Below are 27,464 nucleotides of genomic sequence, written 5' to 3' on the forward strand. Positions count from 1 at the left end.
ACATACTTACACTTTCTTTTGTTGAATTGCAGCAATTTGGTTTCAGAACAGCTTATTTTTCGTGTTTTCAGCTCAATGCTGGATGATATCTGCAGAATGGAATATATCAGTTCACCGGGTCTATTGTGAGAACGTGTGTCACTCTTCAGAACCACACAATGGGAAATATTGACTAATGAAAAAGAGCCCATTTCTACACAGGAGTCTAGCGAGTGCTACAGTGAAACAGCACTCAGAAAAAGTAGAGAGTAAATATGATAGACTTTCATGTCTGTTCTTTTTAGTGTTTCAGTTTGTTTGGTCTGAATTAAACTAGCAGGTGTGAAAAGTGCCAAAAACCCCGGTCCAAAACACCAAAATGCAGATAAGTTGAACCATCATTCGGTTTGTCTATAGTGCAAAAGATGATTCAGACTTTTAGACCAATTACACAACGATATAAAAGGGGACATACTATACCTCTTTATACAAAACATGTTCATAAACTTCTTTATACAAAATGACTCTCATATCAATCAATCAATCAATCAGTCAATCAGTCAATTAATCAGTCAACCAATGAATCAATCAATCAATCAACCTTTATTTTAACTCGGAAGTACATTGAGGGCGACCCTCATTTTCAATGTAGCCGAACATTTACAAATACAGAGATTGACATGATAAAGAAATTAAAAACTACATTTAATCATTTTAAAATAACAATATATAAAATATAAAAATAGATAAAAAATAAAAGTAAGTAAAAAAATCATAAAACCTGGTTTAATTGATGAGAAATTAAGATCAAAAGAAGATATGATTAATACAACAAAAACTGTTAAAATTCATCTAAAACTAAAACTTTTACATAGTACAACAAAAAAATTAAATAAATTAATTAATAATAATTAAAATAAATAGAAAATAATGAAAGAAACAAAATAGGAAAGAAAGAACTAAGAGAAGAACTAAAATAAGAATTAAAAGTTGAGAGAAGGTTTTATTCAGTTTTATTCCTACCAGTTTCTGTCCTTTTCAGAACGAGACGTTTAAGGGCTCTGTCACTTTTATGCAAATACGCTGCTGCTGGCCACGCCTCATATATACGCTGAGTGTTTACGACAAGTTCATGCTTAACTGTGATAAAAGCACGTTATTAAACGTATTATATGAAAGTTCTTACATCTCCCTCATCTGCTCACTTGCCACATACAGTAGGTACAGATCCCTCCCTCAGAAGAAGTCTGCTGGCTAATTGTGCTTTGTTCTCTCAAAGGTTTTCAACCAGCAGACCGAAATAACATGTCTTCAGCTAGAAGACCTAGTGGGCGGGGTTCTGTTGGGCATTAATGGGTGAAGGGGTGGAGCCAGTGTATTTCTATGCAGGTTTCCTGGTTTATTGTGATGTCACAATAAGGGAGAAGTATCCAAAAGGCTCATAAAATTCTTTCAGCTGATTCACAGGAAATGGATAGAGTATTGATATAGGGGGGGTGGTTGAATACTTTTGCATATTACACTTTTCAGAATCCATGTATCATTTTCATTTCACGTTTTCACAATTATGTGCTACTTTGTGTTGGTTTATCACTTAAAATCTCTAAAATGTAAAAATGAAATTTGATGTCTTTTTAGTGCTCATACATCAACACATCCATACAGCATTTCCTCCACATACATCTCCCAACCTAACACACAAACTGTAAACACACACACACACACACACGCTCACATGGCCTCAGGTGTTTGAGCTCACATTACCTTATCTGCCTGTTTTCTCTCACTCGTTCCAAGAGCTCCCTGATGATCAGCTCCAGCGTTCTACAGAGGAAGAATTTAATTCACATTATTATTAAAAGAATCACTCACTGCAATCTGTTGCAAAAACACCATCTGCTGGATCACTCGCAGGACCTGCGCTGCTTAATAAGCAGAATTAGACAATGATTTCCTCTCCTCTGCTCTACCTCTCTCTCTGCTTCTCTCTCTCTCTCTCATTTTCTCTCTACCCCTCTCTACTCCTCTCTCTCTCTCTCTCTCTCTCTCTCTATCTCTCACTCTCTCTCTACTTCTCTCTCTCTATCTCTCTATCTCTCTCTCTCTCTCATTTTCTCTCTACCCCTCTCTACTCCTCTCTCTCTCTCTCTATCTCTCACTCTCTCTCTACTTCTCTCTCTCTCTCTACCTCTCTCTCTCTACCTCTCTCTCTGCTTCTCTCTCTCTACCTCTCTCTCTGCTTCTCTCTCTCTATCTCTCTCTCTCTCTCTCTTTCTCTCTCTCTACCTCTTTCTCTACTGCTCTCTCTCACTCTCTCTCTCTTTCTCTCTACCCCTCTCTTTCTTTTTCTATCTCACGTTCTCTCTTTTTCACTCTACCTTTCTCTCTCTCTACCTCTCTACCTCTCTACTTCTCTCTCTCTACCTCTCCTCTTTCACTTTTTTCTCTCTCTCTACCTCTCTCTTTACCTCTCTCTTTCCCTCTACCTCTCTCTCTCTCTCTCTCTCTAATTCGCTTTCTCAGCCTTTACCTCTCTCTTACTGTCTGTCTATCTCTTTTATTCTCTCTGTCTGTTTCTCTCTCCTCTCACTTTCTCTCTCTTATTCTCTTTTCTTTTGCTTTCATTCTGTCTCTCACTGTCCCTCTATCTGTTTCTTTCTTTCTTTCTTTCTCTATCTCACGTTTTCTCTTGTTCTCTCTCCTTTTCACTCTGTCTTTACCTCTCTCACTCTCTCTCTCTACCCTCTCTATCTATTGCTGTCTGTCCTTTTCTCTCACAAATTCGCAACACTGAGAAACACTTCTCAGTTTCTCGTTAGCTGTAGCTGGAATTCTGCTAATTAAATATCATATTACCTGTTTCTCCATCAGCAGCCGGAGTCTGAGAGAGAGAGAGAGTACAGTAGGTGGGGCTGTTTCTCTCTGGGCGGTACAGTAGTGGGTACAGTAGGTGGCGCTCTCTCCCCTCGTCACTCCTATTGTGTAGGGAGAATAGTGAATGGGATGTAGGCGGAGTCTTTGAGGTCACTCAGGTGTTTCTGAAGTCCAGTTTGGTGAAGATAAGAGTCATGGCCTAAAAGACCCTCTGTCCCCCTGTCCCCCCCTGTCCCCTGTCCCCCCCGTCCCATCCCCCGCCCCCGTCTCTCGGCCCAGGTGGCAGCGAGTCGTCTTGGGATAAGGAGAAGCTGCAGTCCCCGCCCTCCTCCGGTGCCCAGCACGGCCTGGCACACGCCAGCCTCGCCGCCCAGCACGGCCTGACCGGCTCCCACCTCACCTCCCTACAGCAGAGCCACCTCCTCGCCAACCGTGAGTCCCTGCTCCGCCCACTTATTCACTAATGCAGTTATTCACTACTGCACTCACTCACTCACTCACTCACTCACTTATTCACTAATGCACTCATTCACTCACATATTTACTAATACACTTATTCACTCATTTATTCACTTATTTACTAATGCAGTTATTCAATTATTTATTCAGCAACACTCACTAACACCTCATACACCACCACCATGCTAATCACTGCTGTATCTGATCCACTCACTGTACCACCAGCTCAACACTCACTAACACCTCATACACCACCACCATGCTAATCACTGCTGTATCTGATCCACTCACTGTACCAGCTCAACACTCACTAACACCTCATACACCACCACCATGCTAATCACTGCTAATCACTGCAGTATCTGATCCACTCACTGTACCACCAGCACAACACACACTAACACCTCATACACCACCACCATGCTAATCACTGCTGTATCTGATCCACTCACTGTACCAGCTCAACACTCACTAACACCTCATACACCACCACCATGCTAATCACTGCTAATCACTGCAGTATCTGATCCACTCACTGTACCACCAGCACAACACACACTAACACCTCATACACCACCACCATGCTAATCACTGCTAATCACTGCAGTATCTGATCCACTCACTGTACCACCAGCTCAACACACACTAACACCTCATACACCACCACCATGCTAATCACTGCTGTATCTGATCCACTCACTGTACCACCAGCTCAACACTCACTAACACCTCATACACCACCACCATGCTAATCACTGCTGTATCTGATCCACTCACTGTACCAGCTCAACACTCACTAACACCTCATACACCACCACCATGCTAATCACTGCTAATCACTGCAGTATCTGATCCACTCACTGTACCACCAGCACAACACACACTAACACCACATACACCACCACCATGCTAATCACTGCTAATCACTGCTGTATCTGATCCACTCACTGTACCACCAGCTCAACACTCACTAACACCTCATACACCACCACCATGCTAATCACTGCTAATCACTGCTGTATCTGATCCACTCACTGTACCACCAGCTCAACACTCACTAACACCTCATACACCACCACCATGCTAATCACTGCTAATCACTGCTGTATCTGATCCACTCACTGTACCCACCAGCTCAACACTCACTAACACCTCATACACCACCACCATGCTAATCACTGCTAATCACTGCTGTATCTGATCCACTCACTGTACCACCAGCTCAACACTCACTAACACCTCATACACCACCACCATGCTAATCACTGCTAATCACTGCAGTATCTGATCCACTCACTGTACCACCAGCTCAACACTCACTAACACCTCATACACCACCACCATGCTAATCATTGCTAATCACTGCTGTATCTGATCCACTCACTGTACCACCAGCTCAACACTCACTAACACCTCATACACCACCACCATGCTAATCACTGCTAATCACTGCAGTATCTGATCCACTCACTGTACCACCAGCTCAACACTCACTAACACCTCATACACCACCACCATGCTAATCACTGCTGTATCTGATCCACTCACTGTACCACCAGCTCAACACTCACTAACACCTCATACACCACCACCATGCTAATCACTGCTAATCACTGCTGTATCTGATCCACTCACTGTACCACCAGCTCAACACTCACTAACACCTCATACACCACCACCATGCTAATCACTGCTAATCACTGCTGTATCTGATCCACTCACTGTACCACCAGCTCAACACACACTAACACCTCATACACCACCACCATGCTAATCACTGCTAATCACTGCTGTATCTGATCCATTCACTGTACCACCAGCTCAACACACAATAACACCTCATACACCACCACCATGCTAATCACTGCTAATCACTGCTGTATCTGATCCACTCACTGTACCACCAGCTCAACACATACTAACACCTCATACACCACCACCATGCTAATCACTGCTAATCACTGCTGTATCTGATCCACTCACTGTACCAGCTCAACACTCACTAACACCTCATACACCACCACCATGCTAATCACTGCTAATCACTGCTGTATCTGATCCACTCACTGTACCACCAGCTCAACACTCACTAACACCTCATACACCACCACCATGCTAATCACTGCTAATCACTGCTGTATCTGATCCACTCACTGTAGCACCAGCTCAACACACACTAACACCTCATACACCACCACCATGCTAATCACTGCTAATCACTGCTGTATCTGATCCACTCACTGTACCACCAGCTCAACACTCACTAACACCACATACACCACCACCATGCTAATCACTGCTAATCACTGCTGTATCTGATCCACTCACTGTACCACCAGCTCAACACACACTAAAACCTCATACACCACCACCATGCTAATCACTGCTAATCACTGCTGTATCTGATCCACTCACTGTACCACCAGCTCAACACTCACTAACACCTCATACACCACCACCATGCTAATCACTGCTAATCACTGCTGTATCTGATCCACTCACTGTACCAGCTCAACACTCACTAACACCTCATACACCACCACCATGCTAATCACTGCTAATCACTGCTGTATCTGATCCACTCACTGTACCACCAGCTCAACACTCACTAACACCTCATACACCACCACCATGCTAATCACTGCTAATCACTGCTGTATCTGATCCACTCACTGTACCAGCTCAACACACACTAACACCTCATACACCACCACCACCACGCTAATCACTGCTAATCACTGCTGTATCTGATCCACTCACTGTACCACCAGCTCAACACTCACTAACACCTCATACACCACCACCATGCTAAACAGTGCTAATCTCTGCTAATGTACAGCTGAAAGAAGAAGAATTATATTCTGAACTGTATTGCTCTCTCTCTCGCTCTCTCTCTCTCTCTCTCTCTCTCTCTCAGGTCTGGATCTACCCTTTATGATGATGCCTCACCCCCTGCTGCCCGTCAGTCTGCCGCCTGCCTCTGTCGCCATGGCAATGAACCAGATGAACCACCTGAACACTATCGCCAACATGGCTGCTGCCGCACAAATGCACAGCCCTCTTTCTAGAGCAGGAGCGTCAGTTATCAAGGTAGAACAAAATTACAAATAATAAAAATATAATACAATTTATAAAATAAAATAATAAAATAAAAATATATATTTTTTTGCTACTTGATAAAAATAAAAACTGTTGAAGGTCTAATTCTATTGTTTTTTTCATTCATTTTAAAATGTCTAGTTGTATCTCTAGTACAAATGAATGATATGTGAGCTGGTGATCCGGTATAACACTGCTTTAGTCCGGTGAAGGAGTGGGACAGGGGGAAATGATAGGATTTTTTTAGGCTCTTCCTCATGAATATTCATACATGCAAACATATCGCCTCTGATTGGCTAACAGCACTGCAACACCAGGAGGCAGCAAGACGACAGTTAGAAACATTTTAAAATAAAGACATTTTTACACTAAAAACAATCTTTACAATGTTATATGTTACTTTACAACATGTGTAATAATGTCCTGCTAAGTGCAGTTCAGCCACTGACCTAGTCTTAGAGTCTCTGTAAAACACCAAATCCACCGGAGATCCTATTTAAACCTATAGTTACTCACAGAGGTGGGTAGTCCAGGTCCTGAAAATAAAATCCACCCCGGGGTTTTGATGGCTGAGCCGCAGCAGAGCCACCCGGGCAGTTGGAACAAACAAAACCTCGGATTTGGATGTGGATTTTTACTACTAGTGTAAACAGAACTGTTCTAAACATCTAAACACCTATCTATCTCAATTGTACTTGTCTGGTGGTGTTTTTCCTCCATAGACTAATTCTAACCATTTGTTTCTTAGCTCTGAATTACTGGGTAAAGTATATAAACACTGATGTGTTATTCGCACAAATAACACAGGAATGAACTGCATGCTGTTCCTAGCGCTGTTAGTTATCTCCTATCTGATGAGAAATCAGCAAAAAGAGGCGGAGTTTGACTTCACATGTATCGGAGGAGGCTTGTGCTGGTCTTCACTAATGATGTCGGATATATAGCTGAGTAGCAGCTAAATGGGTGCGACAATTGGCCTAGTTGAATTGGGCTGAAAAATGGTAGAAAAATAGAAATAAATGCATCAAATGTTCAGATTAATACACATAAGTGCAGTAAGAGTGTACAGCAGTGTATGTTATATGGTTATATGAGTGGTAATTTAATAAAAGGTGATTTAATATAATTAAATATGTGTTTTAACGTAAATGCATCCAACACTTATTTCCAAAGAGTGCATATTAGAGTAAATGTGCTATTTAATTCAGTACTGCGTTGTGTGTGACCAATGTTTGTGTGTGTGTGTGCGTGTGTGTGTGTGTGTCAGGAGTGTGTGCAGGACAGTCCATCTCCAGCTCCGTCTCTGGAGGAAGCCCCTCGCCCCGGCTCTCAGCCGTCCTCCCACGTCAGCAGCAGCGTCTCCAGCTCCCCGAACCCCCACCCACAGAGCCCCGAGCGTCTGGGTGAGTACACACACACACACACACTTTCTTTTATTGTTGATGATTATGGCTTGAAAACCCAACAATCAGTGTCTCAGAAAATCTGAATATTATATAATAAGACCAATTGGTACTTTTGGTATTCAGTGTGGGCAGTGTGCCAAGTCCTGCTGGAAAATGAAATCCGCATCTCCATATAAGTTGTCAGTAGCAGAGGGAAGCATAAAGTGCTGCAAGATTTTGTGGGAAAACAAAACTGCACTGACTTTAGACTTAATAATAAAACACAGTGGATCAACACCAGCAGATGACAGACATGACTCTCCAAACAAACCATCACTGATTGGTGGAAACTTCACACTCGACCTCGAGCAGTTTGGACTGTGTGTCTCTCCACTCTTCCTCCAGACTCTGATCCCTTGATTTCCTTTAAATGAAATGTAAAATTTACTGATGATCAGTGATGGTTTGGAGAGTCATGTCTGTCATCTGCTGGTGTTGATCCACTGTGTTTTATTATCAAGTCTAAAGTCAGTGCAGTTTTGTTTTCACACAAAATCTTACAGCTCTTCATATCTTACAGCTTCCCTCTGCTGAAAACTACTTTTATGGAGATGAGGATTTCATTTTCCAGCAGGACTTGGCACACTGCCAAAAGTACTAATTGGTCTTATGATATAATATTCTAATTTTCTGAGAAACTGATTTTTTGGGGTTTCATTGGCTGTAAGACATAATCATGGCCAAAATCAATTTTATATATTGACTAACAGTATATGTTGAGCCCCACCTACATATATCCAGAGAATGTGTGTATGAGATAATAATATATCACCCTATAGGTAACATATAGTGAAACACCACTTTTTATATAGAGATAGATGATATATATATATATATATATATATATTGTATTTCTGTGTGCTCGTGTCTGCAGTGCTGAATTCAGCTGAGATTGGAGATATAGCAGACCGCGAGACTGGCATCAACATGAAGAAGATCCTGAAAGAGAAAGGTAAGAGTGTGTATGTGTGTCTTGTGGGCAGTGTCCTGTAGGAAGTGTCCACATCCTGGAGGCAGCATTCTGTAGGTAGTGTACAATAGCCAGAATTAGCATCATGTGAAGGGTGTCCTGTAGCAAGTGCCCTGTGACCAGGGTCCTGTAAGAAGTGTCCTCGTCCTGGAGGCAGTGTCCTGTGGTCAGTGTCCTGTAGGAAGTGTCCTTGTCCTGGAGGTAGTGTCCTGTAGGTAGTGCACAGCAGGCAGAGTCAGCATCATGTGGGCAGTGTCCTGTGGGCAGTGTTCTGTAGGAAGTGTCCACACCCTGGAGGCAGTGTCCTGTGGGCAGTTTAAAGTAGGAAGTGTCCTCGTCCTGGAAGCAGTGTCCTGTGGGCAGTGTCCTGTAGCAAGTGTCCACGCCCTACAGGCAGTGTCCTGTGGGCAGTTTCCAGGAGGAAGTGTCCTCATCCTGGAGGCAGTGTCCTGTGGGCAGTTTCCAGGAGGAAGTGTCCTAGTCCTGGAGGCAGTGTTCTGTAGGTAGTGCACAGTAGGCAGAGTCAGCATCCTGTGGGCAGTGTCCTGTGGGCAGATTCCAGGAGGAAGTGTCCTAGTCCTGGAGGCAGTGTTCTGTAGGTAGTGCACAGTAGGCAGAGTCAGCATCCTGTGGGCAGTGTCCTGTGGGCAGATTCCTGTAGGCCAGATTCCTGTAGGCAGCCTCCTTTAGACAGCATCTTTTATTTAATGTCCTGTGGGCAGATTCCTGTAGGCAGCACCCTGTAGGTAGTGTCCTGTAGACAGCGTCCTGTAGGCAGCGTCCTGTAGGCAGCATCCTGTAGGCAGTGTCCTTTAGTCAGTGTCCTTTAGGCAGCCTCCTGTAGGTAGTGTCCTGTAGGGAGTACCCTGTAGGTAGTGTGCTGTAGACAGCGTCCTGTAGACAGCGTCCTGTAGGCAGCGTCCTGTAGGCAGCATCCTGTAGGCAGTGTCCTTTACTCAGTGTCCTTAAGGCAGCATCCTGTAGGTAGTGTCCTGTAGGTAGTGTCCTGTAGGCAGCATCCTGTAGGTAGTGTCCTGTAGGCAGTACCCTGTAGGTAGTGTCCTGTAGGCAGTACCCTGTGGGTAGTGTCCTGTAGGCAGTACCCTGTAGGTAGTGTCCTGTAGGCAGCATCCTGTAGGTAGTGTCCTGTAGGCAGTACCCTGTGGGTAGTGTCCTGTAGGCAGTACCCTGTAGGTAGTGTCCTGTAGGCAGTACCCTGTAGGTAGTGTCCTGTAGGCAGCTCCCTGTAGGTAGTGCAGAGTAGGCAGAGTCAGCATCATGTGAGCAGTTTCCTGTAGGCCAGATTCCTATAGACAGTATCCTTTAGGTGGTTTCCTGTGTGCGGTGCAAACTCTTATAGGCCACAGTGTCCTGTATGCAGTGTCCTGTATGCAGTGTCCTGTAGTGAGACGGTGGAGGACGGTGTGATACGAGTTTAGAGTGAGTTGAATTTATAGTCACTCACTGTGTATAACTGTATATCAGCGTCACGACCCATCTCTCTTAATTAATGCCTTAATTACAGGCCTAATTGAACATGTATGAAGTCCTTATTTATGATGCAGGGTGTGTATGGAGTGTGTGTATGGAGTGTGTGTGTGTAAGTATGGAGTGTGTGTGTATGGAGTGTGTGTATGGAGTGTGTGTGTGTGAGAGATGTCAAAGAGAGTGAGTGCCAACTGAAATGCATAGAAGCTAAACTAGCTGATTCATCTTAGACCAAAGAGAACTGGTTTAATATGTGTGTGTGTGTGTGTGTGTGTGTATGGAGTGTGTCTGTGTGTGTGTGTGTGTGTGTGTATGGAGTGTGTGTGTGTGTGTGTGTGTGTGTGAGGGCAGGTGTGTTGCTGATCATAGTCACGTTTTTATTTTTTGTTTGAATGTTGAAGCATGTGATCACATTTGCTTGTAAGCGAGTTGCTTATTCTGTGCAGGTGTGTGTGTGTGTGTGTGTGTGGTGTGTGTGTGTGTGTAGTGTGTGTGTGTGTGTGTGTGTGTGTGTGTAGCAGATGGCAGCCTCAGTCTCACAGTGTGCGGAGCGGGAGGAGATGGAGGAAAGATGCCCCCGGGCACTCTTAAAGAGATTCAATGTGCACCTGGCCTGTGACCATATTTTATTAATGTGTCTGGAAAAGAATCCACCCCTAACAAACACACACACACTATACACACACACTACACACTGTATACACACTACACACACACACTGTGTTATTGTTTGGTACAGATCACTATGCTGCACCACAATTTACAGCAAGGATGAGAGGAAGAAGAAGCCTGGACTTCATTGAATAGCCTATGATGTAGGTCACTGGCTGTGTTACACACACACACACACACACACACACACACACACACACACACACACAGAAAGCACTAAACAAAATGCACACACACACACACACACACACAAAACATTCAAACATACTCACACACACATACAGAAAATATTGAAAAACACACACACAAAGACAACATTCAAAAATACACAAATGCACACACTTACAGAAAACATTCAAACACACACATTCAAGACACACACAGACACATTCAACATATACATACACACACAACATTCAAATACACACACACTGACAACTCCTTTAACACACACAAAACATTTAAGAATACACACATTTACAGAAAGCATTTAAACACACACACACACACATTTAACACATACACAATCAACACATACATACACACATGAAACATTCAAAAACACATACACTTACTTAAACACACACATACACACACACACACACACACACACACAGAACATCCTTAAAATATGTACACACACATTCAACACATAGCCTCACTTACACACACACACACACACAGTCACACACACATAAAAACATAAAAAACAAACACACATTCAACAAATACGTACACACAAAACATTTACAACACACACACACACTCACAGAATACATTCAAAAACACACACCCCAAACACACATTCAAACACACACACACAAAAACTTATAAACACACAAAAACATTAAACATACACACACACACACATACTGAGTGGTGGTTTGTGACATGAAATAGGGGTCAGACACCAGAGCTGTGTGTCAGTGTCGTCCCTGCTCTGATTGTGGAGTGTGTGTGTGTGTGTGTGTGTGTGTGTGTGTGTGTTGATGAATCTCTGATATTTTTAACACTCCGTCCCTCATTAGTGTTCGACTCCTGGACTCTTTAAATCTGCCCTCGTTAGGCTGCCTCCTTCAGAAAGGGCCAACAAACCCTAAACACTGTTTGCCAAGCGTGTGTGTGTGAGTGTGTGAGTGTGTGAGTGTGAGTGTGTGAGTGTGTGTGTGTGTGAGTGTGTGTGTGTGTTGGTGATGATAAACAAAGTGACGTGGTGGTACATGGTGATAAATGGCCGAGCCCGAGGCCAGGAGCACCTTGTTTCAGCGGGACTCTGGCGAGTGAACCCCCTCTCTACCTCTCCATAAATCACTCTCTCTTTCTTTCTTTTAGTCTCTCTCTCGCTCTCTCTCTCTCGCTCTGCTCACTACAGGTCGAGCGCTAACGCTAGCTGCACTCGCTGCAGGCAAGGTCTCTCCCCTTTCCTTCCTCTCTCTACCCTAACACACTCCGAGAGAGAGAGAGAGAGAGATGGTCTAATTCAGGACAGTCTGAGTTAAGTTCATGTGTTAATCATTTGAAATAATTCAGTCATGAGTTCTACAGTCAGTCTATAGAGTGTGAGTCTTCTGCTACCACTGTTAACTTTAGAGGAATCTCTGCAATGTGATTTATAATAAATTACTTTTTTACTGTTCGATTAAAAAGTATTTACATTTTTTTTGTTTTTAACATAATCAAACACCAATTTTGCCACATTTAGACTAATAACATGTAGCAACGTCGTCTCGTCAGATAGGAGATAACTAACAGCGCTAGGAACAGCATGCAGTTCATTCCTGTGTTATTTGTGCAAATAACACATCAGTGTTTATATACTTTACCCAGTAATTCAGAGCTAAGGAACAAATGGTTAGAATTAGTCTATGGATGAAAAACACCACCAGCCAAGAACAATTGAGATAGGTAGGTGTTTAGATGTTTACAACAGTTCTGTTTACACTAGTTAAAAGTAAAAATCCACCCCGGGGGTGGATTTTTACTTTCTGGACCTGGACTACCCACCTCTGTGTGTAACTATAGGTTTAAATAGGATCTCCGGTGGATTTAGTGTTTTACTGAGACTCTTAAGACTAGGTCAGTGGCTGAACTGCACTAAGCAGGGCATTATTACACATGTTATAAAGTAACATATGACATTGTAAATATTGTTTTTAGTTTAAAAATGTCTTTATGCTGCCTCCTGGTGTCGCAGTGCTGTTAGCCAATCAGAGGCCATATGTTTGCATGTATGAATATTCATGAGAAAGAGCCTAAAAAAATCCTATCGTTCTTCCCGACCCCCACAGGACTAAAGCAGTGTTATACAGGATCACCAGAGCCCTTTTTTTTTTTTTTTACAAAAACCAAACAGCTCACATGGCATTCATTCATATTAAATCAAAACTAAACATTTTTTTTGTTTGTTTTTTTACATTTTATAAGACCAATCTTGCATTTTTGCCACTTTCATTCTAATAATTTCTATTTGCCAAATAATACCTGTTCAGTAACTCTATATTTTTTTTATTTTTTTATATGATTAAATAGAAAATCTGTAAATCCCAGTTTATTCTAAACTTTTGTGAAAGATACACAAGTCTTGAACTTTTGAGGCTCGTTTTTTCTCTTGGCTTTGGGCCAAGCGGGACAGGAAGTGTGTGTTAATGGAATAAAGAGTGTAGAATGTTGATTATGCTGAATCCTTGTGATGGGGCCAGTGAATTTTAAACACTGCCTGCCCTGAGTGTGTGTGTGTGTGTGTGTGTGTTCAGGAAATGCCCCTAATGGAGCTGGATGGTAGGCTGATGTAAACAGCAGGTCGGCTTTAAAAGATGTTTGGATTAGTCTTTAACCTTCTGACTCGTCTGCTGGAGCGTTTGGACCTTTGTCTCAGATGGAGGTGGATTTTAATAATGACAGGAGCTCAGGGGTGGGCGGTATATCATAAATATCGATATATTCAATCAGAATCGATATTTCATTAAATGGGAATTTTTTATCTTTACCATATTTCTGTCTGGACTGGCTGTAGAAACTTTTGACTGGGATTCCCGCCAGTGTCACCTACAATAAACTAGTTAAAAAACAAAAAAAAATTTAAACATTGACACAAGAAGTGAATGAATTTGCTTATTTAAACATCAAGCATGCATTTTTTTTGCCATGCATTTAGTGCATCCCTGTTTCTAAACCATTTTTTTTCTGTATTATTAGATAGAAAATCTGGAAAACAAACCTTAAATTCTCACTTCTTTACCAGGCTTTGGGCCAAACAGGACAGGAAGTGTGTGTTCTAATGGAATAAAGGAGTGTAGAGGACTGCAGTGTGTTTTCTTAGTGTTGATAGAAATAGGCTGCTTTTAAATCAGAGTATTGCTAATTTCACAGTATGATATATGATTTGTATATTGTTTAACAGCTTGTTATTATTGATGATATTGTTATATGATTATATATTGTATGATGTGATTTGGCGTATCTTTGTTTTAGTACAGGTTTGTGCCATTTTGCAAAAAACAGTGTCCTCATATGGATACAGTAGTTTATTTTAATATTTAAAAATGATCCTTGACATTTGAGATCTAAAAGACCCACAAACACATTAGTTAAAAATGTAAATTTAATATTTATACAGTAAGTAAATAAGTAGGAGTTTAAAACATAAAATTAGATGGGATTTTTTTTTATCTGTCTTGTGTTTCTGTTTGGACTGGCTGTAGAAACTTTTGACTGGGATTCCCGACAACTTGCTCTCAATCAGTGGAGTGTAATTTTTTTTTTGTATTATTAGATAGAAAATCTGGAAAACAAACCTTAAATTCTCACTTCTTTTCCAGGCTTTGGGCCAAACAGGACAGGAAGAGTATCTTCTAATGGAATAAAGGAGTTTAGAGGACTGCAGTGTGTTCTCAGTGTTGATTATAAATAGGCTGCTTTTAATAAAGAGTATTGCAAATATTATAATATGATATATGATTTTATATCGTTGATCCTGATATTGTTATATTATTATATATTGTGTGATGTGATATGGTGTGCTCTTATCGGCCAGGAATGTGTGTGTGTGTGTGTGTGTGTGGCTTCAGTTGATGGGGTGTGTGAGTATTCACTGGAGTACTTAGAGAGAGATGGAGAGAGAGAGAGAGGTAAAGAGGTAGAGAAGTGAAGTGCCGTTATTATTTGCCGTATTCGCTCCGTCCAGTTTTTCCATGAAGCTGATACGAGGCGTCTGGTTACAATCAATGTTTCCCTGCTATTATGAAGTTAGCTGGACGGAAATGATTTGAAATGGTCTGTAATGATTTCTGATAGAAATGTGCGCCATTGTTTCACCCTTTGAGATAAGCCAACCGGTAAATCAGTCAAAACAAACCAAGCCAAGAAACAAACCCTCCTCCTCCTCCTCTTCCTCCTCCTCCTCCTCCCTCCCAAACCTCCCAGTCCCGCGGCCGGGGCCGAACTCAGCCCTGATTTTAGCTAAATGTGATTTAGTTGTGATGGTTTTCCTGGTTATTCACTCTATTGGTGTTGTTGGGTTGGATGGTGGATAAGGGTCTCCACCCAAGAGTTATTGCATTATGGGAGAACCACTTCAGGAGACAATGTCTTTTGTTGTTCTAAATAAAGCTTAGATATGATAATAAAAGTAATTTTAAGGAAGATGGTGTTATTCGCCGTATTCAAATGTGCGCCATTGTTTCATAAGCCATTGTGAGATAAGCGAACCGGTAAATCAGTCAAAACAAACGCCAAAGCTTATATAGGATAAAAAAGTAAGTAAGTCTGTGTTATAGCTTATGTTTTATAATGCTTTATAGACACTCTGGTAAATAGTTTTTGATTGAAGTTCAGAAAATATACAAAAAAAAGAGTTAACTCCTAAAGAATTAATTTAACACTGTCGATTTTGCTGTGTATGTTTCAGAATTTTAGGATTGATTAAGGGTTAAGGTTAGGTGTAGGGTTATGTCCTATTTTCAATAATTTACATTCAACAAATGGTTAAGTTGCAGTTAATAGACATTTAGTTGAATATCAGTTGAGCATCAATGAGGCCATCAAATGGACCATCCAAGTAAAAAGTGTTACCATTAATTCAAATGAACTTTTGAAAGAGTTATCTCTTAAAGAGTTAATTTAACACTGTCGATTTTGCTGTGTATGTTCCGGAATATACAGTTCAAGAAAAAAAAGTACTTAAAAATTATGATTTTCTTTGATTTTACCAAATTGAAAACCTCTGAAATATATATAATCAAGAGGAAGATGGTGTTATTTGCCGTATTCGCTCTGTCCAGTTTTCTACGAAGCTGATACGTAGTGTTATGGTACAGTGAATGTTTCCTTGTTTCCTTCCGCACTGTCTCACCTTGAAATGGTGCTCGGCGCGATTCAGGCGGCTAACCTGAAGCTCAATCCGACAAAGTGTAATCTGCTAAGGCAGCGCGTGAGCTTCCTGGGCCACGTAGTGAGCGGTGCTGGCGTGGAAACCGATCCCAAAAAGACGGAGGCGGTCCGTGACTGGCCCACACCGCGAGACGCTAAAATGGTTCGCAGCTTCGTGGTTCTCGCCTCGTATTACAGGCGGTTTATTAGGGGTTTGCGGACGTGGCAGCGCCGCTTCATGCTCTGACTAAGCCTAGTGTGAAATTCCGCTGGTCTGACGAGGCGGAGCGGGCATTCGAGGAACTAAAAAGCCGCCTGTGCAATGCTCCGATTCTAGCGTATCCGAAGGTGTCTGAGAGTTTCATTGTGGATACTGATGCGAGCGGGATGTTACTGGCGCTGTCGGGGTGGCTCAGGTGTCCGTAGAGCAGCTCCGCGATGCGCAACGGGCGGATCGCGAATTATCGTGGGCAGTACACGCACTCAGTGCGAACGTCGCACCGTCGTGGGGGGAGGTGGTGCCACTGGGCCCGATTGCTAAGGCGTTGCGCTCCAACTGGGCTAGTTTTAGTTTGTCCGACGGCGTGCTGTGCCATACCTGGGAGGATCCAGCGAACGGACGGCGCATTTTTCAGGTGGTGGTACTGCGGGCGTTTAGGGGATCGTTCCTACAGGGAGTTCATGGGTCACCTGGGGCTGGGCACTTTGGTGTCACCAAGACTCTGAAGCGCCTGAGGCAACGCTTCTATTGGCCTGGGTGTAGAACCGACGTGGAACTCTTCGTGCACTGCTGTGACGTGTGCGCTGCCAAGAAGGGCCCCTCGAGGGCGCCCCACGCCCCACTTCACCCTTACCAGTGCGGCAGCCCGATGGAGCGGGTGGCTGTGGACATGCTGGGCCCCTTTCCGGTGACGGACTCTAGAAATCGCTTTGTTCTGGTGGCGATGGACTATTTCACGAAGTGGCCAGAGGCCTACGCGGTGCCGGACCAAGGGGCGGTCACTACTGCGGATATCCTGGTGCGGGAGTTCTTTTGCAGATTCGGGGTTCCGGAAGAACTGCACAGCGACCAGGGGAGAAATTTCGAGTCGGAGGTCATGGCGGAGGTCTGCCGCATCCTGGGAATCCATAAGACCAGGACGACGCCCCTTCATCCACAGAGTGACGGACTGGTGGAACGTTTTAACCGCACGCTGGCGGCGCAGTTGGCCATGGTGTCGGACAAGAACCAGCGTGACTGGGACAGGCACCTGCCGGTAGTGCTGCTGGCCTGTTGCTCCGCTGTGCAGGAGACGACGGGATTCACGCCGGCTCTGCTTATGTTCGGGCACGAACTGAGGACGCCGGTCTCCCTGGCTTTTGGGGCGCCTCCTGATGGGGGCGGGTATGCTTCGGACACGCCCACTTTTGTCTCGGACCTTATGTCTTCGCTGGAATTAGTGCACCGTTTAGCGCGCTCCAACCAGTCTGCTGCCGGGCAGAAGCAGAAGCGTGCGTACGACACGCGCTGCTTTGGAGACCCGTTGGCGGTGGGGGCGAGGGTTTGGCTATATAACCCTCAGCGGAAGAAGGGACTGTGCCCGAAGCTCCAGTCGGCCTGGGTGGGTCCGTGCTTGGTGCTGTCCAGGCTGGGGGAGGTGGTGCATAAGATCCGGTGGGGCAGACGCACTATGATTGTGCACCGTGATAGGCTGGCCGCCTATAGGCCGAGACTGTCGGACACTGTGGACGGTGGTGCGGAGCCTGCCGGCCTTGCACTCGTGCCTGACCTGAACTCTGCCTCTTCGGAGCCGCTGGCGGGCGGTGCCGTGCCCAGCCCCTCCAGGCTGCCGCGGGCACGGAGACCGCCCGCCCGCCTTAATGACTTTGTTTGCGACTGATTGTAAAAAAAAATATATATATATGTTCTGTTGTTCACGGGGTTTGTGTTGGGTTGGTGGGGTCGCCGGGACGGCTGACCCTTGGTGGCCTTTGGGCTATTAGAGCTCTGTGGGTTAATCGTTTTAGCTCTCCTAGTCTTGTTAAAGACTGTAAGTGAGTGGCAAGCCTGTTTAATAAAAGAGCTTATGAGCATTCATCATGAGTCTCACGGGTCTTCCTTCCTCTTCCACGCCACAATATAATTAAGAGGAAGATGGTGTTATTTGCCGTATTCGCTCTGTCCAGTTTTCCACTAAGCTCATTTCTCCCGCTGTTATAATATAATAATATAAGTTAGCTGGAGGGAAATGATTTGAAATGGTCTGTAATGATTTCTGATAGAAATGTGCGGCATTGTTTCACCCTTTGAGATAAGCCAACCGGTAAATCAATCAAAACAAACCAAGCCAAGAAAACACAGTAAAGCCCTTGGTCCCGTGGCCGGGGCTCCCGTACTCAGCCCTGGTTTTGGCTACGTTTCACAGGCTAGCCGCGTTAGCCGCGCAACTTTTCTCTTTCTCTTTTTCTGGCGCGTTCGCGGTTAAACGTGTTGAACGGGAAATATAAATAAAGAAGAAAGGTTTCCCCCGGTTGGGGTTTTGAGTCGTGGTCCCCGGCGGTGCGTGGTGTTGTGTTTACTGGAGGACGCGTCTCTCAGATATGTGTGGGGGGGACGCGGCTTGGCTTTGAAGCCTCCCGGTTTGATCATTAGGTTGATTGCTGTTCTAAGCGGGTTTGTGATGGTTTAATTAAACCTCGGCCCGGGCTGAGCCCTCGCGGACGGAGGAGGAAGAGGAGGAGGAGGAAGAGGAGGAGGAGGAGGAGGAGGAGGAAGAGGAGGAGGAGGAGGAAGTAGAAGGGGGCGGCGGCTTCAACTGGAGACTTTCAAGAAGAAGAGAAAAGGCGGGAAAACTTTCTTCCACGCACCATCAGACTGTACAACACACCACGCTCTCAATAAACACTAGCTTATTATTTTAGTACTTCATGCAAAACATACATACTTATTCAGTAATGAATGTAATCCATTTCACTACATTAACTGTAGTCTCCTTATCACCATTTGTGCAATATAAACTTTACCATTAAAAAAAAGACTACAAATCCCATCTATGCTTTAAAAAAAAAAAAATTCATAATAAATCCATAACATTTAAGTTAACATACATATATTTTAGTTGTGTCCCTGTGTTGTGGTTTCACTCAGTCCTGTTACCGTAACACATTACCATAATCATCTGAAACATCTGGAATATTCTACAACAGGAAGTCCTATCTACAACAGGAAGTGACATCATCAGCTGGTTCTTCTGAAGATCAAGGGAAGACCAGAATTAAGTTTCCTCATTAGTTTTTTTCTGTATGTTTGATCTTATTGTAACTTGATGACTGAGGAGCTCAATCTCAACACTCAGTCCTGTTACCTAAATTAATTCTTACATCTTACTGGTTTATTTATAAAATACTAATTTTGATAAAATCGCTAGAATGTGCTCAGTGTCCTCATGCTATTAGCATAGCCGCCATTTAGCTGTTTTTCATGTTTTTGCTTTTATAGTCCTGTTACTCAAAACAATAAAAAGTAACAGGAGTGAGATCCAGTAACAGGATCAGGCTTTCAAATAAATACAGCTCTGAAAAAATAAGAGATCACTTAAAAATGAAGAGTTTCTTTGATTTTACCAAATTAAAAGATGGATGATCACAAACCATCAAACCACCAAACTGAACTGCTTGAATTTTTGCACCAGGAGTAAAGCAGCATAAAGTTATCCAAAAGCAGTGTGTAAGACTGGTGGAGGAGGAGAACATGATGCCAAGATGCATGAAACAAACTGTGATTAAAAACCAGGTTTATTACACCAAATATTGATTATTTCTGAATTACTGTCATTTCCTTACCACCATTTGTGTAATATGTTTAATGTGCAATATTTTTATTACCTTTTCATCTACTTCCATCTATTTATTTGATATTTATTCACTGTTACTCTTTGTGCAATAATTGTCACATCCTTGCCCTGTTTCCTGTCTGTTCTCACGTTTCTCTGTTTGTGTACCTGTTCCTCGTGCCTGTGTGTTTCCCCACGTGACCCGTGCTCCTCTTTGTTCTTGCCTAGTACACTTCCTTCCATTCATGTGTATAATTTGTAGCTCCGCCCCCCTCGTTACCTGTTTCCCCAGGTGTTTCCCATTTCCGTTTCCCTCTTGTGTATTTATACCCCTGTGTTTCTGCGTTTCCTTTGTCGGTTTTTGCACTAACCTCCGTTTTGTCTTGTCTATTTCATGTTTATGTTCTTGTTCTCTGATTTATTTCGCCTGATTGTTTCTTGTTTATCTGGTTTATTTAAAAAAAAAACACCTTTACCTGCATTTGCATCTGCCCCACGTCTCCCTGCCTGATTATCCTCCCTGATACTAATACGGGTCACACCCTACTATAATTATGCACTGCAAAAAAATCCATTAGCAAAAACTAGACAAAATATATGCAAATTAAGACAATTATATGTTTATTAAGCACAAAAAATACGCCAATGGGGTAAGCTAAATTTTCTTAGTAAGATTTCTTACAAAAAGCAATGGCAAAGTCTCAAAATGAGTGAAGTAACACCTAAATCAAGCAAAAAAACTTGATTGCTGCTTGATTGTGCTTATTTTGAGTTCAAATCACTTAAAATAAGGTACAAATTCATGGTTTGATTCAAATCTCCTCTGACCTTATCGTATCTTAGCGGTACTATATGTATATGTATAGTCTTTATTATATATCATTTATTTAGTGTCTTTATATATTACCTGTAATTCTGTAGTATAGTAATAGTTTTATTATTATTTGTTTATATATATATGTAAATAACCTGACCATATATTTCTCTGTCCTTTCCCTTATGCTGCTGTAACATTGCAAATTTCCCTATTGTTGGATTAATAAAAGATTATCTCATCTTATCTTATGTTAAATGGTATTTTTTGGGCAGGTCAGGAGTGTGAGGAGTGACGCCGTGTTGGAAAGTCAAAAAGTGAACTGTTACAGTTGGCAAATTTGGGGCAAGGTTAGCACGACTGAAAGTCACCCCACGTAGTGACTTTTTTGGACGAGAATGCAGGTGATAAATGAGTGCTTTCTCTCCCCATCACCCTCTCTCTTTCTATTTGTGTGTGTGTGTGTGTGTGTGTGTATGTAAGTGTGTGTGTGTGTAATGAAGACAGGTGCTTGTGTTCTGCTCTGGTTCTGGGGATACACTCCGTTAGAGAAGGTTTATTTCTGAGACCCAGTTTTTGTCAGGCTCATGTGTGGGACGTTATTCACTGTAAACTTCCTGTTCCCAAAACGACCAAACAAACCATCAAATATATTCCGTTTCTGACCCCAGGAAATTGTAAATGTATATATTAGGGGTGGGCAATATTATATCGTATACAATATATAGTGACACAGAAATATCATGATATTAAAAATCCATATGGTGATAATAGGGCTGTTCTGTCTTAAAAGTAGTCTATTATTTACTGTGAAGCTTTAAGTGTATTTATTGTATAATTGTTTTAGTTTGCAGTTTATATGCATGCACTAAATATTCTGCAATATTATTTGCTGCATTATATTATTTTATGCTATATTATTTATTTTGCCACATTATGATTATTCTGTTATTCTGTTATACTATATTCCTGAAATGAATTAATTATTTTTCTGTTTTCCTATATCGCCAAGTATATCATTATCGCAAAAATACCCTGAAATATCGTGATATTATTTTAGAGCCATATCGCCCACCACTAGTATAAATGTGCACACAAAATAACTTTAAAATACATATTTATTATTATTAAGCATAGTGTCCTTATAGTGTACATTGATTTAATTGCTAAAAAGTAAGATATGTAATAAAAAATAACATTAATAAAAACTACTTTTTAAGAACACTGAAGAACAAATAGCATTTGTTACCTGTCCCCCACTCTCTATAACTATATAACTATAAACTTTACCATTCAAAATATAATTATTAAAATCCTTCAAAGATGCAATTTTTCATAATAAATCCACAATATTTAAGTAAATATGTCTCTGTGTTGTGGTTTCACTCAGTCCTGTTACCGTAACACATTACCCTGATCATCTGAAACATCTGGAACATTCTACAACAGGAAGTCACATCTACAACAGGAAGTGACATCATCAGCTGGTTCTTAGGAAAGACCTAAATTTCCAAAGTTCTCTCATTAGTTTTATTCTGTATGTTTGATCTTATTGTAACGATGACTGAGGAGAAGAATCTCAACACTCAGTCCTGTTACCTAAATCAATTCTTACATCTTATTGGTTTATTTTTTAAAATACACATTCCTGGAAAATCACTAGAATGTGCTCAGTGTCCTCATGCTGTTAGCATATTAGCCGCCATTTAGCTATTTGTCATGTTTTTGCTAATTTTGTGCTAAAATAAAAACACATTCCTGTTATTTATAGTGCTGTTACTCAAAACATGAAAAAGAAGTAACAGGAGTGAGATCCAGTAACAGGATCAGGCTTTCAAATAAATACAGCTCTGTATAAAATAAGAGATCACTTAAAAATGATGAGTTTCTTTGATTTTATCAAATTAAAAACCTCTGGAATATAATCAAGAGGAAGATGGATGATCACAAACCATCAAACCACCAAACTGAACTGCTTGAATTTTTGCACCAGGAGTAAAGCAGCATAAAGTTATCCAAAAGCAGTGTGTAAGACTGGTGGAGGAGAACATGATGCCAAGATGCATGAAAAAAACACACGGTTATTCCTACAAATCATTATTATTTCTAAACTCTTAAAACTTTATGAATATGAACTTGTTTTTTTCTTTGCGATCTGAAAGCTCTGCATCTTTTTTATTGTTTTATTTTATTTGACTATTTTAGTACTTCATGCTAAACTTACATGATATTTTTTGTTATTTATTCACTGTTACTCTTTGTGCAATAATAATGATCACACCCTACCATAATCATATCTTCTCTGATCTTATCTTAGCGGCACTAGATATATATGTATTTTTCCTTTACTATATATAATTTTTTTAAGTATGCATAGTTTTATTGTAAATTTCCTCATTGTGGGATTAATAAAGGATTATCTTATCGTATCTTATTTCAGTCATTTCTCATTTTCTGTAAATAAATGCTCTAAATGAGAATATTTTTATTAGGAATTTGGGAGAAATGTTGTCTGTAGTTTATAGAATAAAACAACAATGTTCATTTTACTCAAACATAAACCTATAAATAGCAAAATCAGAGAAACTGATTCAGAAACTGAAGTGATCTCTTCAGTTTTTACAGAGATGTAGGTTTTTTTGATCAAACGCTTCTTCTGCACAGTCTGACCTTTTTCCACAAAGTTCCTCCAGCTTGTAGTTTTAATAATTCGTTACCTGCCAGAGCCGTGTTTTCCTCTGCAGCGCTGAATTCGTCCCCGGAGACGGCGGTATCTCCCCAGCTGAGGCGCTCTGGCGTTCGGTACGCAGGTTAAGGGGCTGAAGAGTGTTGACCTAGTATTCTCCCTGCATAATATTCTGCATAGCGCTGCTCAGAGGCTAATTGGCTGAGAAGAACACTCATTAGGCCTGATCTCCGCATATTCATTAGACACTAAAGCTGGAGTGGCAAGAAGAGCCTTTCCCTGTTTTTTGTAGTTGGCTTATTTATTTATTTACCTGCATATTTGTTCAATTAATTTACAGTTTCTTGCATGTCTGGCTTTATTTACAGAACTAAATGGTCACTGTGACTTAAGATAATGGTTCTCAAACTTTTTAAACCACCGACCGCCAATAATCAAACTAAAACTTCCAGCTACAGCATACTGGAGCTACCGTGTGGGGGGCAGTGTCTACTTATGCAGTCTGAGAATGACTGATTATTGTTTTTAGTTTCAGTTTCTGAATCAGTTTCTCTGATTTTGCTATTTATAGGTTTATGTTTGAGTAAAATGAACATTGTTGTTTTATTCTATAAACTACAGATAACATTTCTCCCAAATTACAAATAAAAATATTCTCATTTAGAGCATTTATTTATTTGCAGAAAAAAAGAGCTTTCAGACCGCAAATAAAGCAAAGGACACAAGTTCATATTTATAAAGTTCAGAAAACAATATTTTGTGGAATAACCCTTTTTTGTTAAATAATGAACACTGTGCTTTTCTTATGTGATTTTAATGAGAAAATCCTGAAGTAGAATGTCCACCAGTCAACAGTTTGTGTCCATACAATCAAGCGCAGTTGGGTTATGCCACAGGACAATGATCCTCTTCAAAGTACTAGAGTGAGTCAACTGCGAGTTAAAAGATTCATTGCAAGTTGCTACAAACATTTGATCTGATGTCGGCCCAACAGATTGTAACCTAAAGCTCAAGCGCAGTTGGGTTATGCAGCAGGAGAATGACCCCCCAATGATTCTGACCTGAATGGCAGTAAGATGCTGTGGTAGAAATCCCTCCATTGTAGCCGAATTAAAACAGTTATGGTTGCCCAGCAGTTTGTAACCTAAAGCTAAAGTTGGGTTGGGCAGTTGGGTTATGCAGCAGGACAATGACCCCACACACACAAGTTTAACATTGACTTGACCTGAATCCCATTGAGATGCTGTAGTAGTAAAATTAAAAGCTAAATTAAATCAAATTCTTCATCCTAAATTTTCGCAAAGATCTATATATTTGCTTTTTCCTGATTTTTTTTCCTGTAGTGCTTTAGTTGTTGGGGGTGGTATTGGGGCGGTTGAAGGGCGGAGGGTTAAATAGTGAACACTGTGCCGTTCCGGAGTGATTTGGTGCAGCTCATTAAGTGCTTCCCGGCTTTTGTGCGCTTTGCTTTTTGAAGGCGAGGGGCTGGTTTTAATGTAGCTGCTGCTTCAGAGTGGAGCGCAGTGAAGGCGGCCCCTCGGTCCGGGGTTTTGGAAGTGGAGCGGGGGGGCTCGTGTGAAGTTGAAGAGGGAGATTAGGAGGTGAGCGGCGGCGAGGGCAGCTCTCGCGCTGGCGACGGAGATTAGCCGTAGTTCCAGAAGATTTGTAGGGGATTAATAACACGGGAGCTTGTTTGCTTGTCTTTTCTGGGCTGTTTGGGCGAGACCAGAACACGACTCTCTGTCCTAAAGGGTTAATCTGAGCTTAGTCTTCCTGTAGAGCCTTTTCTTAAAGCTTCTTTCTGAAAAAAGAGCAGTGTGTGAGTGTGTGTGTACAGCTCTGGAAAAAAAAAATAAAGAGATCACTTCAGTTTCTGAATCAGTTTCTCTGATTTTACTATTTATAGGTTTATGTTTGAGTAAAATGAACATTGTTGTTTTATTCTATAAACTACAGACAACATTTCTCCCAAATTACAAATAAAAATATATTGTTATTTAGAGCATTTATTTCATAAAGTTTTAAGAGTTCAAAAATTATCAATATTTGGTGTTTTTTTTCATGCATCTTGGCATCATGTTCTCCTCCACCACCAGTCTTACACACTGCTTTTGGATAACTTTATGCTGCTTCACTCCTTTGATGGCTTGTGATCATCCCTCTTCCTCTTGATTATATTCCAGAGGTTTTCAATTTAGTAAAATCAAAGAAACTCATAATTTTTTTCAAGTGGTTTCTTATAATTTTTTTCCAGAGCTGTATAGTGTGTGTTTGCAGATTGCTATTTTAATGGTGCAGCTACCTGGACGTGTCCAACAAATGCTTCTCTTAAAGCAGAGGAAACTGAGCTGCTGGTTGACGCTGTGAAGGAGCTCCAGCAGCTCATTTACGGGAACAGCAATGTTATTTTATTTACTATTCTGTTTATTGTTGATGTAAAAGTTGGGTTTGTGCACTGCTGCATTTTCATATGTTGCCGAGATAGCGATGAACGTCTGACTGTTGACGTCTGTCTAGGTTGTATTCAGTCAGTGGAGCTCCTGTGTTTTCTGTTACCAAGATAAACAAGATAAAACTCCAGAAATGTACCTGAACACACCTCATTTCCAGAACACCACGCCCATCAGTGTAGATATATTCAGAAGCTCTGCTGCTGTTTAAACCAGGCTGGGTGTAAGATAGCAATTAGCATCACAACGTGCTTTATGCAGGCTGTAGGGCCTTTTTATTCTTGTTCCCTAAAAAGAGCAATGTGTGTGTGTGTCCCGTCAGGAGTTTCTTGCTGTCTTGCAGTGCTGTGTGGTGAGTGGTCTCTGATTGGACCGTTTCTCTCGACTATAAATACCACCCAGACATTTGGATCCCCTGCTTTAGGAGTCCCCCGGCGCCCACTGTCAAACCATGCCATCTTGTAGGGAATAAATATGGAGTTGGCACATCATTCTTTCTTCCCTCTCTCTCTCTCTTTCTCTCTCTCTCTCTCTCTCTCCCTCTCTCTCTCTCTGGTGAATTAGTGCTCCAGCAGGGACGGTTAGTCAGCTACCATGCTGTGTCCCTCTCAGCCATTTACACTCTCTACTCTTCTTTCACTTTTCCTTCACACTTTTTTTTACTTTCTCGTCTCTTATCCTTTGTTCGTGTTTATATTAAATCCGGGGCTGCGTCCCAATTTGTGCAGTAAGTACTAATACTAACTAATAGGGGAGTAACGGTACAGAAAATTCACGATTTGGTTCACACCTTGTAATAAACCCCACGGTTTGAAAGTTGAGTTTGCATCCTTGGTCATGGGTCTTGCATCAGGACAATGACCTGAAATTCACGGTTCGGTTCACACCTTGTTTTAAACCCCACCCCAATAGAGAGGCTGGTTATTCTGTATAGCATCACCTTTATTAACTCCATAATAACAAAGAATCTTCATTACAATCATGTTTAGTTTTTTGGGATTGATTGTTATAACGGGGCTCGAGCTCTTTTATTATTAAATACTAAAACCAGGTTTCTCTCCTACTGTCATCATGAGAGGATCCATCTTTTAGATCTTGTTGGAAAAAACAAACAGTGAGCCTGATTGTGGCGCTTTATTAAAAACAAAAACAGCATTAGTTTAACTGATTAAACTACAAATATTTGTTTCCTAAACACATTTATACACTCTAAAAAACAGAGGTACGATATGAGTACTTTTTTGTACTCAAAGGTACACTCTTCATAATTGTCCCCTCAAAGGTACAATATTGGTCTTTACAGGGTCAGATTTGTTCCCTCTGAAGTACAAAGTCATTCCTAACAGCAA

The 27,464-nt window shown here is 41.6% G+C and overlaps 1 protein-coding gene and 1 long non-coding RNA gene across 4 annotated transcripts in view; one reads left to right on the top strand and one right to left on the bottom strand.

Moving 5' to 3' along the window:
- Positions 1-27,464, top strand: part of dacha (dachshund a) — a 259,029-nt gene that overhangs the window by 198,302 nt on the left and 33,263 nt on the right. The window contains exons 4-7 of one of the 2 annotated variants that reach the window (XM_049466752.1): positions 3,133-3,285; positions 6,230-6,402; positions 7,679-7,814; positions 8,731-8,808. In XM_049466752.1, coding sequence (XP_049322709.1) covers positions 3,133-3,285; positions 6,230-6,402; positions 7,679-7,814; positions 8,731-8,808 — 540 coding nt within the window. The remainder of the gene's footprint in view (positions 1-3,132; positions 3,286-6,229; positions 6,403-7,678; positions 7,815-8,730; positions 8,809-27,464) is intronic. The other variant, XM_049466753.1, reaches the window with a different exon arrangement.
- Positions 3,473-6,138, bottom strand: LOC125782500 (uncharacterized). Of its 2 annotated transcripts, none has more exons than XR_007425204.1 (3): positions 5,583-6,138; positions 4,203-4,889; positions 3,473-4,041 (listed from the first exon to the last, which is right to left on the bottom strand). It is a non-coding gene; the product is annotated as an uncharacterized LOC125782500 (long non-coding RNA). The 2 variants fall into 2 exon arrangements; XR_007425205.1 differs by having other exon boundaries at positions 3,500-3,555; positions 3,630-4,041; positions 4,203-6,132.

The sequence above is a fragment of the Astyanax mexicanus genome, chromosome 17, assembly GCF_023375975.1.
Source record: "Astyanax mexicanus isolate ESR-SI-001 chromosome 17, AstMex3_surface, whole genome shotgun sequence".
Lineage (NCBI taxonomy): Eukaryota > Metazoa > Chordata > Actinopteri > Characiformes > Acestrorhamphidae > Astyanax > Astyanax mexicanus.